Consider the following 20,396-nt stretch of genomic DNA (forward strand, 5'->3'; position numbering starts at 1 on the left):
TACGCCCAGTTAAAAATCGTCGAGGTCCTCAAACCCGCCTGGTATACGTTGTATAGCAAATGAAAAGCAGCACACAGTAGTCTGGTATTCAAAGGAATCACCACAATCGCTTCACATCGCAGTTAAGTAAAAGTCAGGGAAAACCAGTCGCTTTTAATGAGTTTGTAATGAAGGTAAAATCCACATACATTCGTTAAAGTAAAGTGAAGCGAAAACTACATCGTCGCTTCACACAGCTGCTAAGAGTCAGCAAAAAGAAAAAAAAACCTAAACAATCAAAAAATCACATAGTCGTCCCAAGCAAGTAGACTGATTAGAACATAGCACACAGAAGGTATGTCTCACGCAGAATCCACACAGTTGCTTATCATCTTCTCACTCAGTTTAATTTTTTCTTGAATTCGCACTCTCCTCCTTTTCTAATTACCTCCTCCCTCTCTCCTTCTTATACGCTCTGACGCCGAACTTAGTCGAATTTTAAGTCAACACACACAATTCAAGAGTATTAAAAAAAGAACAAAAAGGTCCTTGCTAACTATTAATCTTTGTCACTAAAATGGAAGACATATCTAGAAATTTTTGAATTTTTGAAATAAACCGGATTTTGTATTTTGAATTTATGGATCGTGGACAGAATTTTGATTGAACTTTTGGGAGTTTTTGGTGACGCAATCGTTTGGTTAAACCAGCTAAAGAACATAAGCATTACTTTACATTTATTTATGATTTAAAACTTAGATAAGATAAAAGCAAAAAAAATTGGGGTTTTAAAGGCGGGTTTTTACGGGCTATTCATTATCATGATGTAACGCTTACCTGTATCGTAGTCATATGAACTGAAGGAAAACTTGGCACTTTCAAACTTTATTTAAACGTCATGTACTATTCGTATCAACAAATAAAAGCCTTGTGAAAAAAAAACACTTAATTTTTATGCATTTAAATTTAGAAACAATCTTGTTGGTATAGACTGATTGAAAACTTAGTTAATTATGCATAATAAATGCACTTTTACCTTTCTGATCGTCCAGTGAAGATTGTTGGGTTTTTTTTTTTTTTCCTGTGATATTGTTTTATCCTTATTTTGGTTTACGAGTTACGCTACACGCACACTGCGCTGTCGTCATGCACTATATCCTGCCGACCTGCTGCTTGACTTGGCAAAAGCTCATATCTGTATTAAATATATCTGTGGGCTGTGTGCATTGAGTCGAGTCGAGCTAAGGCAGAATTTCATAATGACTTTAATTAGCGTTAATGGGTAGCTCACCCCGCACCTGCTGAATAATAACAATAATAATAATAATAAACTGTTATTTGTCGCGCATTGATAGCTTGAAAACTTTCAAAGAGATGACCACAAAAGGGGAAACATTCTAAAGACCTTCTCTACACAGCCCACATACAGACACTAAAACGCGCTCGCGCACACACACATATTCAGACCTAGAAATTATTGAGAACCACATTTAAAATTAACACAGTTATTGTTTCTGACTGGGTGTAGACGTTGAATATTAATATTTTATTCTGGAAGTACGGGTTAAAGAGAAAAAAAAGTTGATTGGTTTTAGAGGAACCCTCTGGTTCACCAACTAGAGCACTTTTATAGTTTTTATAGTAGAAGCCTGCTTTGTTGTGTACGAATTTTAATCGAGCTGCAACTGAATTGCCCTCTGGGATAAATAAAGTATTGTTTTATCTTAGCTTATCTTTTTTCAACCCAGATAGACAAAAGTTCATTCAGTGTGAATACTGCGCATTTTAAGGAATGAGATACTTCTTTGATGTTAGGTCGTTAATTTTTCGTTTTTATGTAGTGAGTACTAAAATAAGCAAAAGAATATTTAAAAACACACTTTTACTTGAAATGCACTAAATAAGTATTATACTCTTCCTGAGGTTTTGGGATTTTCTTTGATATTTAGATATAACTTAAAATATAAAAGAGTGAGAGGTCCCAGAGTGTTCTAAGTGCCTCTCACAATTTTATAGTAAGTTATACGTAGTTCTAAAAACCCGGAGACGTATAGAATTAAAAAAAAAATTGTTATCGAGTTTCGTTTTACTGCCTTAATTTCCTTTCTCGTGGATCAAATTAGGGGAGATAACCTGTAGTTTACTTTTCATGGGGCAGCTGTTACTTATCTCCCCTAATTAGGCCTATAACCTGCTATAACCTTCATGTTCGAGAATCCAGTGCCAGACGCCGATTTCTTTTCGGTCATGATATTCAATCCTCGTCCTCTAGGATCAATGTCTCTCACGATTGCTCAAGCATACTCTCTCATAATCACTCTGTTGCTTAGCTACATCCCATCGTTACCTGGCTAGCACATGACGGACAGGTGGTCACTCTGACTTACTACTGCCCACTGTCTGTCCCCCCCTCCCACCTGTAGCGCGACAGGCTTCTTTTTACCACAACTAACTCGGGCTTCCAATTCACTACCTGTGGCCAGCTTGGTGGCAATACAATCTAAGGTGATTGTCACAAGCTAGGTACACCGCGGCTTTACAGTTAACAGACGTAACGGTCAGCTATTCTCAGGCTCGGCTGATCGCCAGAGATCAACCGCTATATTCACCGACATAATATTACCTTCGCAGCTAGCCTTTAACTTGTAGATATAGCTTTTATTCTTTCTCTGAGCTTCTTATATTTTAAAATGATTTTTTTTTTCATTTTCTTTTTTTTTCAGTGTCGTCACATACACAGCGCAATGATTATTATAATTATGATTTTTTTTTACAAGACACAAATAAATAAAGTGTGCTTCCATATTTAGATGCAAGACGCTGACATCAGGCGACTAGTAATAAGGACATGATTTTGTTTAACATTGTCCTCTACTTTTGCTCATACCATATTTTTTAATGTCGCTCCTTAATGACGCACTAGGCTAGTACAGTACTCTGAGTAGTTTTAGCGGTGAATGATTTTTATTAAAGGAATGATAGCGTAATAGGTAAAGCAATTTGTTTCCAGCCCCATATTGAAGGCTCTGTTTCTAATGGATGTTTTCATTTTACTTTTCTTGGTATAGAAGGTTTGCTGTTTTTTTTGTTTTAAACTCTGGACACCTTTGTGTGAGTGTGTGAGAAAGAGGGGATAACGTGTTACATCTACGTCTATAAAAAAATTTACTTGAGTTAAGGTATGAGTCAGCATTATGGTTCAGGTTTTTATTTTGAGAAGAATGAGCAGATAAAACGATATACATTTACGTTTTTCATGCTTCTAACCGCGTTTAGTTGCTTGCAAACAAGCGTTTCACTCAGGACAGCATCTTTGATCATTTGAATTGGGTCAGCGCCTTGTACGTGTCGTCAAATGGTCCTTGACCATGCTACACAAGGTCAGCGTCCTTGGCCATGCTGTAGAAAATACTCTTCTCGTCCGCAAGAAGTACTTGGGGCGCGTCGTACTCCTTCACCAGCCCTTCATCCAGCACGAGGATCCTACAAAATAGACCAAGAGCCTTCTTGATACACCGACTGTTCTCAACCAAGCTGCGCTATTTTCTTATTACTTAGTTAATTACTTAGCTTATTCTTTCCCAGTAAAGGGCGAAGGCTAAATGAAAAGAAAGTGTCTTGCTTACTTCATCTTAATTTTACCATGGGAATAAATAAACTTGTATTGTTAATAAAGTATCATCATTGTTTCTTCCTCCATATGGACAATGCAAACTGATATTGAAGTAAAACTAAAGAAAAGTTGTCATTGTTTTCTTCTGAAAGTTGCATTTCAAAAATAAAATTGAGCTTAATTTTTTTAATTAATTTCTTGTATTTAAACTTATTTAAATTCAGAGGGAAATAGCCTAGTGTTTCATTAAGTACAAACTGTTCAAAACTATTGACTCAAAATAATTAAACTGCATCAAATATTACATGAAGCATATGCGTCACGTTATTACAAAACATAAACGATAGAAAATATTACTGGTAAAGATGACTCGAATTTAGTTATAAGTAGCATAAAAACCTCAAAGACATATGTAAAGGTAACAAGTTATGAAAGATATAGACATGAATTATTAGAAAATACTTGAAATATTCGAAATATGTCCGTACAAATATACCACAACGAATTAGATGCATACTATGGTATAAAGGGATGGAAAACGGTTTCCTAACTTGGCAAGTGATTTCGTGGAGTACATTTAAGGTTTGATGCGCTAGAGTGACGTAATACTGCACCTGTCGTAGTCCATGATGGTGTTGAGGCGGTGTGCGATGGTAATGATGGTGCAGGAGCTGAAGGCCTCGCGGATGGTGTTCTGGATGAGGGAGTCCGTCTCCATGTCAACGGCGGCCGTGGCCTCGTCCAGGACCAGGATTATAGTCTGGCGAAGCAGCGTCCTGGCCAGGCACACCAACTGCTGCTGACCTACACTGAAAATTAATGAAGCCAAATGAGAATTCATCCGAGCACACACTGAATGCAAATAAGAATCACGTCAGGTCTTGAATGGCAAATCTAATAGAACATTTCAGCTTACGTTTACCTTTCTCTTTTTAAATTATCCTGAAGAGGGAGAGTATACACATGGATTAGCATAAATTCTAGATGTCAATGTAACCAAATCCTACTTCCACAATACATATTGTATACAGAAACAAAAACTGCGCTTTAATGTCGTGGTTTTGCCTTTTCTTCAATCTCGATCTTAGAGAGTGTGTGGCTGGAGTCAGCAGACAGAAAATATATGCCGCCATTTTGAGTGCTCATGAACACATTGTCTTGTTCTGTCCTTTATTTCAATCGATTACCTTAGGCTCCGTCCCTCTTCTCCGACATGATGGTTAAGTTTTTCTGGCAACTCTTCCACAAAACCCTACATCAGAAAATAAAGGCAATTAATCGCAAATTTTTCTTAATACACACTGAATTTCTGCTTTGCTTTCTTCTAAGCAGTTATAAAATCTAAAGCGGTGTAGGAAAGTGTTTGATAATTTGAATGAGCAAATGATGTGAGCTGACACATCTGAGGGAAGACGCTTGCAGATTAGAGATACAAGATAAAAGACATATGAAACCTCCCCTATGGAAACAGTATATAGTCATTCCACACTGCTTGGTTATTTGTTTCACTGACTACAAAAGAGATAGAATAAAATAGTGGTTTTAAATGAAAAGACGTTTTGGAACATAGTAAATACTCTGAGATGGGTCCTCTCCAAAGCTTTCCATATTTGATCATCTGAATACTGATTCACTGGGTCGAGGTTCATCCTTAGCGGGCCAGAAAAGAGCACGGGGTCCTGAAATTAGAAAAATGGCCAAAGGTTAACCCTTCTTTCAACATGCGGGTTTACGCTCTTCACTACCCGCGAATGATATTGGTCGGTGTGTAAGCAGACACAAAAACAACATTTCTGGATCCTCGATCAGGTACCAACTGGTGGCTATAAATCAAAGTCTAATACCATCATTTGAAAATAAATAAATACAACAAAATGGAAAGCAAAAGAAAAACTCCTTTAAATGTCCTGGACATTCCTTCAGCTGCACGGATTTCTTTCAGTAACTGTAGAATGACTTGCCCCTTGACTACAAACATGTTTACACTTGAGCGATGTTCACAAGTGGTAACAAAATGTCGTGGTTACCTGTGGCAGGATGGTGATGCGAGAGCGCAGGTCGTGGAGCCCGATGTCGGCGATGTTGACGCCGTCGATCATGATGTTGCCGTTACAGGCCTCGATCAAGCGAAAGAGAGAGAAAGTCAGGGAGGACTTACCTGCCCCTGTTCTTCCAACGATGCCGACCTGCACAGAGGATGTCTCGGTTATACAATATTTAAATACTTTTCATTTTTTTTGTTTAATTTATTTCTCGTTAAATTATTAGACTGTAAGTGGAAAAGCTAATGTCGATAAGTCAGTGAAATTAAAAATTTTTTTTTTTACTATTATTGTATTGTGAGGTGAAAAGGAAGAGAAATACTTGAGAAGCAAACTCCACACACGTCTGCGGCTATTGGAGGTCTGTTGGAGATAGCTGCTTTCAGCAAAAAATGTTCATGTAAATGATTAATTTATAGGCAGTACCTGCTGGTGTGAGGGGTGATGACAGCAAAATGTTTACCTTCTGACCAGCCTCGATAGTAAAGGTCACGCCTCGCAATACAAGGTGAAGGCCGGGTCGATAGCGCGTGCTGTAGTCGGTGACAATAAGGCGACCTCTATCGGGCCAGGAAGGAAATGGACGTCGAGAAGGGATAATCCATGGTGCCTGAGGTGTTAAGAGGATAAAAAATTAGATATAAAAACTTGATCTTTCGTTTATGTCAATATAAGTAGAAGCTTGAAGTTGTCGAACTGAGATAAGCTATGTTAGAGTCGCGAGGTTATGGCGCCCGCCTAAGTAAAGGACAAGATAGAAAAGTTAACAAAATAGGAAACACACTTACAAACAAGTACTTAAATAAAAACAAAACAAAACAATGAAAGGCGAAGAGTTTAAAAAAATTTTGATAAGTCCCATTTATTAACCAAAGGAAAGGTAAAATGGTTACATTCGGTAACCATGGCTATCATTTTAGCATCACACCTGTTCTCACCTCTGACTCCAGTTCTGAGTATTCTTTCACCCTCTCCACCGATACAATATTCGTCTCCAGCTCGCTCATCTGTCGGACCATCCATGTCAAAGAGTCCGAGATCTGTAAGGGCATAAAGACATAAAGTTAATAAAGTGCCATATCCCAGCCTTACGAGCAACCTCAAGGCACTTTCCCTTTTTTTACATTCTGCTCTAGTCTTCCTTTTGTGAGAAAGAGCTCATATATATATATAAAACTTTCGTGTGTCGTATCAAGCGCATGTCTTTTTCTGTTATAAAGTTGTGTTGTTGCTTTAGGATTATTAGGCAGTCGCTAGCATATTTTGTCTGTCATATTTCATATTGGAAGTAAAGGAAAATTAAAGTATTTACATAAGTTCAACCCCTACCAGTCAAGAAATACAGCATGTTTTCTTTTCTTCTATGTAAGCAATGTACATGTCTATCAACAAAAAAAAACAAGAATCCTAGCGACAACATACATCCATATAGATATTGTATCATTATACATGCATACAAAAAAGATAGAAGCCTTATTATTCAGTTACCTGAATTGCATAAGATATAGACAGACCCACAGTTCCACCTCCAGTACCAGGGGAAGTAACAGAAAAGATGGCAGCACCAAAGATAGCGAGATTTGCGATGATTTCCAAATTTGTTCTCAGCCATCTAGTGACAAATTACATTCCTGTGTAAAAATGGTGACATGGTGATGCCTGCTAGAGATGCGAATAGATATTAGCACACCTGATGGTGAATCCAATCGTTTCCTCAGTACAGAGAAGCCCATCAGAGCCTGTGACCTTCTTCAACTATTGTCTCCCCAAATCCAAGCCATCGGACCTCTGCCAGTCCCATAATATTCTGTTGGTATCGTTGTAATACTAATAAGTTAGTTCAGTTTGCTACACTGGTGTACCATTCCTTGTACCAGTTAAAGTCTCTTCTCTCAGCTCTATTAAAGGTTAGGTTCCAGTAACACACTTTTTGTTGCCCACACCTGGAACTGAACACTGGAGTGACTGGTCGTTGTTGATTTGGTGGGGCCTCGGCCTCTTCGGAATGGTGGTTCTTTTGCATCGTTTCTCCGCGTTCTTTCTCTGAGCTTATGTACTAAGTGACACCTATCTCCCCTCCACGATAGGTCTGTACCGCTCTATCTACGACATCACGTGCAAACACAGACAGTTCATGCTGCTCCGTGGTATATAAAAGAGAGTAGTACTTCGAAAGGATTTTGTGGTATCTTACACCAACAAAATTTGAGAAAAAATATCTAGGCTTCATAAAAACTGTTTGTGTAACTAAAACAAAAGTAAAGAAATCCAAAATATCGTCTAGGAGGAGGCCTCTAGTCAGCTTTAGAAGCTTCGTGCCTTGCCTGTTTGCGCTCAGACTAGCGTAGTACAAGGACTGGTTTCTGTCCACCCGTCGCTTGGACTCCTCGATGAAGCGGTCGACCGCTCGGTAGGCGCGGATGGTGGCGCCGCCGCTGATGGTCTCGCTGAAGTGGACGTAGATGGGGCTGCGACTGACCAACTCCATCCTCTTCAGCTGCCGGGACGTCGGGATGTAGAAGCTCTGCACGTAGACGAACAGACATGAGAATTTTTACTCGCTCGTGTGTGTACGTGTATGTACCTGCTTAAGTTTTTTTCTGTGCATCCTGCACTGATTTTCAACTTAGGGATAAGACTGGCTTGTTTTACACAAGTAACACGCGTGAGCAAACCGATAATGATTAGGAGGAAGAGTAGCATTGCAATAATGAAAAATAATAAAATGATAGATGTCAAAAGTTACCTGTACGATATAATACAGGATGAGCATGGGAAAGACGACTGTGATGAAAGGCGGTGTGTTAATAGAGATGACAATAACAGTGACAAGAATCCTAGTCCCAAGGTAGAGAAACTCGCGAAGGAAGATGGGGAGGCTGCTATCGATGGTCTCTATGTCACTGGAAAATCTGGAAATAAAGAAACAAGTATACTTCTCAGTGCTATTAATGCAATTTCAAAGTAATCCAAAGACATCAGTCACAACAAATGGACAGAACTAACGTCTATTAATAGACTCCCAGGCTCTCATTGTGTCTGTACCAACGGTGTATCATCAGCATTCATGTAATACTGTAGGCCAGAGTGGTGGATGATGGGACCAAGTGGTTGGATGTATAAAATGGCTAAGGAAGTCCGAGAACAGAGCCGTAAGGACCATTTCCAAGTCGAAGAATTCTAACGAAAAGGTTCAAGTAAATTAATGTTGGAAAATAGTTAATTAACTGGATTTGTGCAATCTTTTTAAGTACTTGAATTGAAAAGTGAGGTTGGCAACAAGCAATAGTTTTTGATGTTTAGGGTCAAGGCTGGGCTTCTTTAGAAGTATGGTGATGACACCATTCTTTACGAGTGTATAGCCAGTCGACAAAGAGTAGATAAAATGAAGAAAGAGAGATTGGTCAAATGACAACCTTGACGTGGAAAAAAAGAGGTCATAATAAAAAAAGCGTGAGATAAAAAAAGTGTGTGGCGACTGACAGACAGACAAGATATCCGAAGTACAGAGTAAAGAAAAAAAATGGAAATGCAACCATGCTGAGAAATTTAAAACTTTTTCACCTGTTGACCATTCGCCCAATCGGTGTTGTATCAAAAAAGGCCATTGGTGACCGCAGTACACTAGCAAGAAGTCGGCGGTGAAGATTTTTGGAGGCGGCGACCATTCGAACCCAGAACAAGAAGTTGTTGAAAATCAGGGCGATTACTGTACCGGAGTGAAAAGGGGAAAACAATTCAGCAATTTTTTTTCGCTGGCACGACACATGTCGATCTGAAAAAGACATTATCATATAAACTAGTGACAGCCTGGCAATAGAGAGGCGGTTGACAGAACTTGTTCCCCGTGTCAAGGTCACAGTTCACAGGACAGCCCAACCCTCCAATTAATTCGTCGCTAGACGAGTCAGGACAGCAAGAAAAGGGATGGCTAGAGGTCAGAGATCAGAGGATAAAGGCAGTTAGGTGGACTTCATACTTTGTACGATGCCTAACACTCCAAACACCGTCAGGTAGTAGTGGTTCCTGGCGATGTAGTCGTGCCGCAAGGTGGCGTTGCTGTCGGCGATGGCGAGGAAGGGGTCGTCGGTCCAGCGGCTGAGCCAGAAGTTACCTGAGGCGATGGCGGCTTCGTAAAGGATGAAGAACAAAACAGATGCCGTGAAGGGCACGGCGCCCGCTGCTCGCAGGTAAGTGAGAAACACGCTCCATTTTACCTGTAGAACAGGTATGACAGTCTGACAGGTAAGGTTAGCAGGTCGTGGGGTAATTATCTTTTTGTGACTTATACACTTAGATGAAACTACCTAGTTCATCAAGAACAACATTGCTCTTATAGTTTTGTTGCATCTGTACTCGAGAAAAGGTGAAGGGATGAGAAGAGCTCTTCCTGTACAAAAAGTGGGAAAGTCAGGTGAGATAAGCAGTAAACAGTAATTTTTTTATCTGTATACATGGGAAAGATTGGTCGCTTTAAAGAAACATTACATCATCCTGTCTGATGTTCTCAGCTAAGTGGGTGTATTCAAACTGAGCGATTTAATACAATTGTTTATAATTTATGCTGAAGACTAGACATGGCTTAGTTTACGCGGTGATTGTCGACATTAATCAACACTGTTTTGATACCTCAATGCGTTCTGATTTTTTTGATTGGACTATTTTTCGACTAACTTTTTTACAAGTTTATTAAAATAGACATTTGCATTTTTTTACTATTCTGTTTTCTTCTGTGAGTGTGCATGCTGATTGGAATACAGAAAGATTTGTCTATCACCGCAATTTATTCTACCAACAGGGTGGGTACTAAAATCTTATCCTTCTTAAATGCTATGCACATTTGGAGATTAAAACAGGTAACCCTACATCTTCACCCAAAATTTTGTACCATTTTGACAATTAGAGGAACCCTTTTTAAAGAATAAAATGTGGAATCGTTCGAAATATTTGCATCTGTTTTCTTCTCAAACATTATCACAAACGCCACCAAACTTTTCCCCTTTATACCTCGCTCGATTATGTACCAAGCGAGCAGCCTTTGTACAGAGAAAGGATAAATTTTGCAGCTTTTAAAATTGTAAATTTTGAAAAATCTCAAAATTCTGAGTGAGAGGTGTTGTGCTGGCAGTTCATATCTGTCCTCTGTCCACGAAGAGATTGTCTTGAGAAAGTCATAAACATGATGTTTTTTTTATGCTGGTGTTAAGTGGCTGTCTACCCACCTTTCCTTTCTCTATTTTCTCCTCGTGCACCAGTCGACCTTTGTCCTCTAGTGGCTTGTCCTCCTCCAGGTGGCGCTTCCCGGGCTTAAGCTTCGTGGAGTTTGTCATCGACGATGACTTTAATCCATTACTAGTGTACTGTCTGCACACAAAAAATAACAACAAATAAGTCTTCAAGTCTTCAAATCCATCCCAACTGAATTTTAAAATAATAGAATAAACTAATTCTTAAGCCGACAAAGTTTATTATTTATTCTTTCCTAATTTTAATGAACCTGCGTTATGCAGAAAACTTCTGTGTTTTATGTTAATGTCGACACACGCGGATTTTTTCGAGGCAACAAACAACAACAACAACAACAACAATAAAAATAATCCACGGTAATCTACCATCAACCATATTACTTTCACACCAGACTAACAACACATTTATTTATTTAATCCTAATGCAGTAACCTATGATACCATGCCTATCTACTTCAAAAGAAACATTTGACTTGGATTAATGTTTCTGTAACTGATTGTAAAATTCAACATAGCTTTAAGAAGATAGAAGAATGGTTATAAGTAATTTCATCTTGTTTGAGAATCGTTATTAAAGAGAAGTGAAGACCAACATTCTTCTAGCGTTCTCAAGACGTGTTTGATCTTCACCGGAAGTTGCGCCATCGGAAGTCGCCGTCTCCACGTCCTCTCGGATCGTGTTGATGAGCGTCGAGACTGTGAGAGGAGCAGGAAAATCAAAAGGATGTAAGCACCAATCCCTCTACTCCACTCCACATACACACCACTTATCTCCCTGCTTTACGTAGTATAGACAGTCAAACACGTCAAGCACGAGTCAAGCACGAGTTATACTAGAAAAATGTTCGAACATTTGAAATGTGCCTTTCTCTTTTCGACCTCTTTAAAAAAATTAATTTGGGAAATCGCGAGGATTATGGGAGTAAGACGTTTTTTGCATTGAAAACCTAAGACCAGAAAATGACAATGCGTTTCAGATCACGTGACCACTGACTTTCAGGGTCTTCCTCTTCCTCAATGTCCTCCTGTTGCAGGTGAAGCTTGAGGAAGCGAGCGAAGGGTCCGTCGTGGGACATGAGAGTGTCGTAGCTGCCTTTCTCCGAGATGCCGTTGTCGGACAGCACGATGATCTCGTCAACCATCGGCAGCCAGTGGATGCCGTGTGTCACCAGCACCCGCGTCTGGTCGACAAAAAAGAGAAAGGGAGAACAGCTACTGGAACAAATCAGAAAAATGGATACTGGCTCAGAAAGAGGGCAAGTGACTATTTAAAAAAGCTGATGATTTTCTGATGGTACAGAGAAAGGGCGGACGGCTACTAAAACAGATGACAGGCACCCTGACGAAAAGACAATCAGCGCAGTAGAGAGAGGAAGAGAGAAAGAGAAGAAAGAGAGAACGAGTTCATGATGGTTTGACACTAAAGAGGTAGAGAAACAAGAAGAGCAGGGAATGTCAAGAAAAAGAAAAGAAAGTTTTGAATCTCATAATTAAGTTTCCTTTAACTATTATCAGAAATTTAAATTTGAATATTTTTTGCCAGCCGCTCAGCCATTCTTTCAGTAGGACCTGACCTTGTGCCGGAGCAAGCCGTTGGGGCCAATGACCTCGGTGAAGATGTGTTTGCCCACGTGCGAGTCCACGGCGCTGAGCGGGTCGTCCAGTAGGTAGATGTCGCTGTCACTGTACACGGCGCGGGCCAGACTCACTCTCTGCTTCTGACCCCCACTGAGGTTGATACCCTGACATTTTAACAAAACCAGACATGTTATTACTATCCCAAATACATAACACAACTTTACAATAAAGGAAAGAAGAAATCATTCAAGGGCTGAAGCATACCCGTTCGCCAATCTCAGTCATGTCTCCAGCAGACAGTATTTCTAAGTCACGCTCTAGTGCGCATGCCCGCAGGACCTGTTGATATATTTTTTCATTGAAGAGTTTCCCGAAAAGAATGTTATCCCGTATCGTTCCGTTTTGGATCCACGCTTGTTGCGGTACGTAAGCCACAGAACTCTGAAATAAATAATGTTGGGTTTTTTTCTTCTTGGAAAGAACTTACAACCTCGCATTGTGTTCAATGAGAAAAAGTCCTTTAAATGTCATTCCACACCAAAGACATTTTCTTAAGGGTCTACTGTTTTAATGACTATTTAAAGCTCAGTGCAGGACGGTTTTTTCCTAAAAGTCCAGTTAGAAGTGCTCCAGTTATTAAAATACGTTAATGCCAAATAATTTTCCAGCTGTTTTATTTGAAAGTGCGTCCATCTAGTTCACATTTAAGAAGACGCATTAACGCTTTACAATTCAGCTTTACATGTCTCATGAAAAAACTACATTTAGTGGCAAAAAGACAAAAACTCTACTCCAAAAGTTCGGGTGTTTTGAAGTTTTGAAGTGCGGAACTCCGAGACGTTATATATTTGGATATTTTGATTTTTGTCGCAGTGGTGAAAGTGTCTTCTGTAAATTGTTATCGGACCACCGCCATCCCTTGTAGCTAGTACTACGCCAATGTGACATACCTTTAAAATTACTTCCCCCGATAATTTCTCGGTTTCTCCGAGAAAAGAAGAGATCAATGACGACTTTCCGCTTCCAACGTGACCCAGCACCGCCACGAGACTTCCGACACCAATGGTGATGTCGATGCTAAAGTTGTTTAACAGTATTCATAAAAGAAGTACAAAATATTGGGAATCACTCTTAAAGTACATTATATAACTTAATTATTTTAAAACAAGAAGTTAAAATTATCTTCTTTTTATATTTACCTATTTACACCAAAAGGTAGACAATAAGAAGTTATCATCACAGAGATGTCAAACAATTAAGAAAGTTGTATTTCATCTAATATTTGACTAATACTAATACACAAAAGCAAATAAGGGAAATTGGTTAAAGAAATCATGAGCAGGCGTAATAAAAACTGATTAACAAAGTAATCAAGGTGCAAATTGATAACAAACAGAGTGACAAATACCCACTTTTTCAAGACAGGTTCGTAGCTTTTGTTCCAGGTGAATGTTCCACATCTCACAGATATGGCACTCACTGTTCACAAGAGCATACATGGCGTTCAGAGTATAGTGTAGCCTTATTACTGCCACTTGCATTTCTCTAACACGATCTCAATCATTCAATCTTACACTCGATATCTTCACCTGACAGTATCTCTTGTAGTGTTCTCCGGGATGCTCTCTGACAAAGTTTGACCAATCTCTGAGGTCAACGTAATGGTGAATATTCTAAAAATAAAGCCAACAACTTCCCTTTGTAATAATATCATATCGCATACAAACGTTTTTCTTGATTGCTTAGATGTTTCTCTTCCTGCCATCACACATTTTGTCGACTTGTCAACATCGTTGTCAAACATGCCCTGGTGGTGCCACTCTTTAAGAATTCCAAGCTTGACTCAACATGTTACACAATTATCTCCCAGTTTGCAGCTTGTATTTTCTCTCGAAGATTAAGTAGTGCTCAAACATAATCGGCCTTACTTTTAAGAGAACCATCCTATCCGCCAAGCTGAGTCGGCATACAGACCTTTTTACAGCACCGAAACTATACTCATCAATGTCAACAAATTAATCTTATCTGCCCACGATAGTGGTTATCTTTCTGTCTTAACTCTATTGAACCTGTCTACTACATTCCATGCTATCAGACACTCTCTGCTCCTTCAAAGATTCATCATCATACTCATCATCATCATCATCAAAAACAATGTCACATACACAAATGTTTATGTTATAAAACAATAAAACAAATATAAAAAAAACTATACTATTTTAATTGCTAAATTAGGACTTAAATTACTTTGGTCGTCCAATTTCTTTTTATTCTCAAGCAAACAGCAGATGCAAGAAACTAAGATTATGATTTTTCCTACCCCAGTTCTAAATGTTACCTACAAAAATTGTGATAGTTGTAACTACCTTCTGTTATTAAATAATATTAAATGAAGTTTTGGCATTAACAATTAGCAGTACTAGTGGTTCTGTGATGTTGCCCTTTCGTCCTGTGACTGATGGATCTTTTTGAATCATTTTTCATCTTTCTGATCTTACTGATAGCAACAATGATGGCAACATACAACAATACCCTATACATTATTAAGGTTCCATGTGACCTACCTGCATCGGCATCATAGGTAACAGTGTTGTCGTCAAGGTCCTCAGAGCAGAGAAACGTGTTGATCCTTTGCACTGACACGAAAGCCTGTGAATCAGAAATAAAACTATCAGAAAATAACAAGAAAAAATAAAGAAGAATCAACATATAAGAATAAAAAGCAAGAACGAATAACAAGACAAAGAAGAAGAATAAAGCAGGGACAGAACAAAACCAAAAAAAATACAGAAAGGATAAGAGAACAAAAGCTACAGAGAAGTAAGAAGACTAAAAGGGGAAACAATAACAGAAAAAATCGCCCAAAAACATGGATTAAAAGAAGAATTAAACAACGACAACATAAACAAGAAACAAAACTGAAAAAAAAAATAGAAAAAGAAAGATACAAGCAAAAAAGACAAAAATAAATAAATAAACAAATAAAGCAAACCAGTAAATAAATACCATATAAAAAGCTATTGAAAATAGTGTTTAGTAGAGGCTCAGTAGCCACCGACCGACCTGAACTGTAGTAGTTACGTTGGTGGACAGGTAGTTGAGAGGCGACCTTAGAATGTTCAACAAGGCCAGGGTGACAAAGACCCGTTGAGCGTCCAGGTGGTTGTCAGTGGAGACCTCCAAGAACACTGTGAACGTGGCCAGGGTTACCTTTCAGGGGAAGACGAAATTAAGGTCGATAACTACTACTACTACTCTTTATAACATTATTATTCTTCTCAGCAACATATTGTTTTCTCTCGTCCTCTCTCTGCACTATGATCTCCAATAAAGCTAAAGAGGAATAAAGTCTGCTTGGAAGAAAATGAAGTGGTCACTTCGAAGACTGACCAGAAAAGGTGCGAAGTAGCAGCACACACCCATCAACATGTTCAGGTAGGCCATTTTGAGCAGCACCATCGTCTCATTGTTCCTCCAGTCCGTTATCATCTTTTCGAAAGAAGGTTCCCATGCATACAGCTTTATCACCTGAGTGAGGACAGGTGTGACAAGGTGAGTACAGCAGTTGGCACGATGCTACTTACGCGTCTTGCTGACGTCACCAATCGACTTCTATAAAAGCATGCTTGTGTGTCTATCTATCTATACTGTATTTCTTCTGCTGTTATAATTTTGAGGTGAATCATAATAATAATGGAACATTTGAGGGACATGCAATGAACGTTCACAGGACAGTCAGCGGCGCAGGGTGGGAGTGTTCACTGTTCACACTGTGGCCTATCACGAACATTGTTCTGGTGGAACTCCAGACTTGACGGGGAAAAAAGCAGACGAGCTAAAAAAGACTTTTGCCGCTATTATATGTTTTCATGTATAGTTTAGCATTTTGGTTTTGTATTTTAAAAACTTTTTAACGTTATATTTATATTTATTTGTTAAATAGTTTGTCATGAGAAGTAAGCGTTGATAAAGAGAAATTAAAGAAGATAAGTAGAAAAACAGTCCATCAGTCGACAGAGACCTTTATTCCCCTCAAAACCTCATTGGTCAGCCTCAGTCTGTGGTCCTTGAACTTGAGGTTGCTGGTGTTGAGCTTCTGCTGACGACTGGCGATGTAGAGTTGAAGGGAACAAGAAGGAGAAGCACGATGAGGCCGGCGAAGACTGAGGGGCCGATGTAGAAGTAGAGGACACCGACAACCATGACAACCTGTTAGAGGACACAACAGTGACACACTTGTTATGAAACATGATCATATTTTAGAGGACACAACAGTACAACAACCAAGATGCTAAGAGTATGTGTGGCACCTTCCTTTAGAGTTGGTCCCATTTACATCCTCTAACACTGTCACTGATCAGTCATACTTTAAGCATCCTTTCAACCAACTAGCCACAGGGAGGACACACCCCAGAGGTCCAGCAACTTAACAGGTCACCATATAAGAAGTTCCCGAACGTTTTCCCTAAAACAACTCTTATGAAAATAATGTTGAACTCTGGTTTGCCTGATACAGATGGCGTCTCCTCACCTGCAGTGGAATAGTCCAGGCGTCAAAATAAATCATGGCGTTCTGAAGATGTTGGCAGTCGACGGACATGAGGTCGATTATCTCCCCGCCAGTGACCAGTCGCCGTGCGGCGCTGTTCATCGTCAAGGACTAAGAAAATACAATGACAGATGTTAAATGAATGACCTTTAAGTGTCTAGCGTGAACTATAGAAAAACTTTGTGTGGTTTACTTAGCAAGGAATAGCTTCCACCTGTTTCTAGGAAAGGGAATAAAGGAGAGGAAAAAGTAGGATACTCATCCTCTCTGCCTTTGTTTTTACCTTGCTTGGATACTTGTGTGTAAGCAGCAACAGATGTTCGTGCATAGTAAAGGGTATATGCACACAGATGGGTCGTTGAAACTAATTGGTGTTCGTATCCTGTTGGTCCCTTACCGTCAAATCTCATACTGTGTGTAGATGAGTCACACATACATTTTCTTCGCCTACATTATTATGTGCCCTTTGCTCACCTTTCTGTAAACAGCAGCAATAAGGTTAGTCTTGAGGTGCATTCCAATAATCTGGAAAAGCCAGTAGCTGAAGTTAAAGAGCAGTGATGTGACCATGTTTACCAGGAACATCAGCACCACCAGCACGTAGCCAGACCCCATCCTCTCCTTGCTGCCCACCTGCTCAATCAACAGTCTGCAACAAGTGTCCAGTCAGTCAGGTTCCTTCCACCATGGCTTCCTATCATTTAGTAGTACTATTAGTATTATTAATTAGTAGTACTATAAATATCAGTAGTTATAGGACAAATCAAGAAAACCTCCATCTGAATAATAAAATAACGAAAAGCTGGATATTTAGGCATTCACCCTAAAATCACAGGGTTTAAAAGAAGTAACCCTTCAGAAACCACTTTCAAGAAAAGTGCGAGGAGCAGTGAAGGTCCCAAGAGCTTCAGCAAGACTCGGAGCAGTGATGGATTTTTCGGGTACACCTCGTGGTCTCCTGGCCGGTCCAGGGTACCATAGACTGTCGTACACCCGTATGTTCCTCGCGTGCTGCCAGCGGAGCAGCTGGAAACGATGGACTGGACTCCGAGATGGTTGTGAGTAAATCAGTGGAGTCTGTCGTAAGGAGCGAAGTCGGTGAAGGTTCCACCCTGGGGAGATCCCTCAGCTGTTTTTCACTGCGTCTGGAAAAAAAGAAGTTAAAGAGAAACCAAGTGAGAGATACTTTACTAAGGTTTTTGGTTTGTTTGTTTGTTTTTGTTTTTTTTTTGGCGTTGGCATTCTTTTGTGAAGTTCTGACAAATCTGTCTGCTTCACTTTTCTCATCCGCATTGTTCCTTTATTTGTTCCAAGCTAGCGAGGAAGGATTCTTGTTTACCTAAGAAGCTATCTCACCTAAAATTTCAGGGATTTTTCTTTTTCGTAATCCCAAAATCGTAAAAAAATTTAAACCCAGTCCTTTTTCGTGAAAGAAAAAAATGTAATTTTTAGAGAGAGATAGATATAAAAAATATTTTAACCGCTTCTTTATTTTAAAAAGTTTACTTTGCTAATTAGACATGTAAAAGCAAGTTTGTTTTTTTTTTTTTGAATCAGTCAATAATTTGACAATAGCCACAATCGCCAATAAAGAGTGACTTACTGTTTGTTCCTGAATCTTTCTCTCTCCAGCTCCCACTCTCGTTCAAATACAGGAACAAGAGCGTCACTGTTATCTCCTGGGTTGAGGTCAAAAAGGTCAGCCTCCTCGAGATCTTTTCGCCACCCGAGGTAGAGGTACCTAGAGTGAGAGACATTATTAACAGTCGGGTAAACTAGCTTACAGGGAAGATTAACAAACCCGAAGACACACACTCAGACACAACATGCACGAACACACACTGTCAAACAGACTGTGATAGAGGAAAGACAGGAAAGAAAGATAAAGAAGACTGACAGGCAGGCCGACAGACAAACTCATAAATTGTTTTACTTCGTCATCCACGCGAACGTCATCCTGCTCGGAAAGGACTCCGTGGCCTCAGGGCATGGATGCTGTGAAGAAACGGATACGTGACTGTTTTTCTAAATTTAATTTTGAAATTGCTAAAACCTGGATTACTTGTTGTAAAGATTATATTATTTATTTATTGAAACCCTGGTTTAGACTACACATAAGAAATAAGAGAGATATGAAGCTGTATTTACCACACCTTCTGCTGCTGATGGTATTCATTTGGAGGTTTTTCAGAGGCTTCGGAGAAACAGAGCAGAATGACATGGATGCCCTCGATGGCAAAGGTCACACAAAGCAAAAGGAATTCCAGGATGTCATTATCATAACCCTGTGATTCACAGAAGACATATTTATCAAAATATGTCTTTGTCATACAGCATATTGTCAAATTACAGAGTGCCATCGCACTAACTTTTCATCTGGCAATCAAGACGCATTCGACACATGAACTGGGGAATGTAGGTGACTGAAGCTAAAAGCGTGAGCATCCTCTTGACATCTTCTATGTAAAATATCAACAGAGTGGTAGGAGTTATTACCTCCCCATCATATATGTCCCAATAATGATCAACTCTTAACTTTCTCCTTAATCGCTTGATGATGATGATGATGATGATGATGATGATGATGATGATGATGATGATGATGATGATGATGATTAAGGACCTCTTCAATAATGGATGTGTATAAGGGCACGATGTCGCAAACCGTCAGCAAGCTCCAGAAGACACACTGTAAACCGGAAGTGATGACGTGGCGTCGACGCTCATACTGCGTGAGGAAGGCTGCGCACAACTAAAGATATGACGAAGATAACATACTGTTTATAAGCAAAGTATGATATAGCAAAAATAACGTTTATCTTTATGAAGAAAATGCATAAAACATAGCTAAAAACGATATCGATAAATTACATTGCATCATGAAATGTCATACAAAGAGTAATTATTATTACTATATTATTATTAATATTATTATTAATATTATTATTAATTATTATTAATTGAACCAAAAATATTGCTTTGAGTGGTGAAATATTGTATGCAATTAACACTAGTACAGAAATGTGATTTGTGAGTGTGATGAAATACAGAGATGCTATTAAACAGTAATAAAAAGGCTGTTTATGGCTGGTAAATTATTATTATTATTGCTAAAAATACTACAGCATCGCTTGTTTCCGGCAAAGAACAACAGTAATGGTGGTTACAGCTGACTGGTGTCTTCGCACTATACTTTTTTTACTGCTCGTCGTGGGAGAACCAGAAACTCATGGATATTTACTTTCTACATACAAACTACAAACTACAAACTTAATGGAGTTTGTACAAGTACCAGCACGTGGTGATCTACGTTCTAAATTCTAAAAGAACGGGACTCCCTCCTTCAGACCTGCTGCCTATGGCTGTTGATTATTCAAAAACCGTTGTCT

The 20,396-nt window shown here is 39.2% G+C and overlaps 1 protein-coding gene across 1 annotated transcript; it reads right to left on the minus strand.

Moving 5' to 3' along the window:
• Nucleotides 1-3,147: 3,147 nt before the first annotated feature.
• Nucleotides 3,148-17,939, minus strand: LOC112569538 (multidrug resistance-associated protein 1-like). Its single transcript, XM_025247347.1, is given in 27 exon segments — nucleotides 3,148-3,462; nucleotides 4,207-4,401; nucleotides 4,780-4,844; nucleotides 5,170-5,271; nucleotides 5,620-5,778; nucleotides 6,098-6,244; nucleotides 6,573-6,674; nucleotides 7,123-7,246; nucleotides 7,959-8,158; nucleotides 8,381-8,546; nucleotides 9,199-9,343; nucleotides 9,614-9,851; nucleotides 10,857-10,998; nucleotides 11,474-11,576; nucleotides 11,875-12,061; nucleotides 12,455-12,622; nucleotides 12,723-12,899; nucleotides 13,409-13,535; nucleotides 13,871-13,937; nucleotides 15,023-15,107; nucleotides 15,522-15,668; nucleotides 15,849-15,986; nucleotides 16,480-16,577; nucleotides 16,580-16,667; nucleotides 16,990-17,118; nucleotides 17,482-17,656; nucleotides 17,830-17,939. Coding segments are annotated over 26 exon segments (3,552 nt in total). The 5' UTR covers nucleotides 17,623-17,656; nucleotides 17,830-17,939; the 3' UTR covers nucleotides 3,148-3,350.
• Nucleotides 17,940-20,396: the final 2,457 nt, after the last annotated feature.

Source organism: Pomacea canaliculata, linkage group LG7 (assembly GCF_003073045.1).
Source record: "Pomacea canaliculata isolate SZHN2017 linkage group LG7, ASM307304v1, whole genome shotgun sequence".
Taxonomy (NCBI): domain Eukaryota; kingdom Metazoa; phylum Mollusca; class Gastropoda; order Architaenioglossa; family Ampullariidae; genus Pomacea; species Pomacea canaliculata.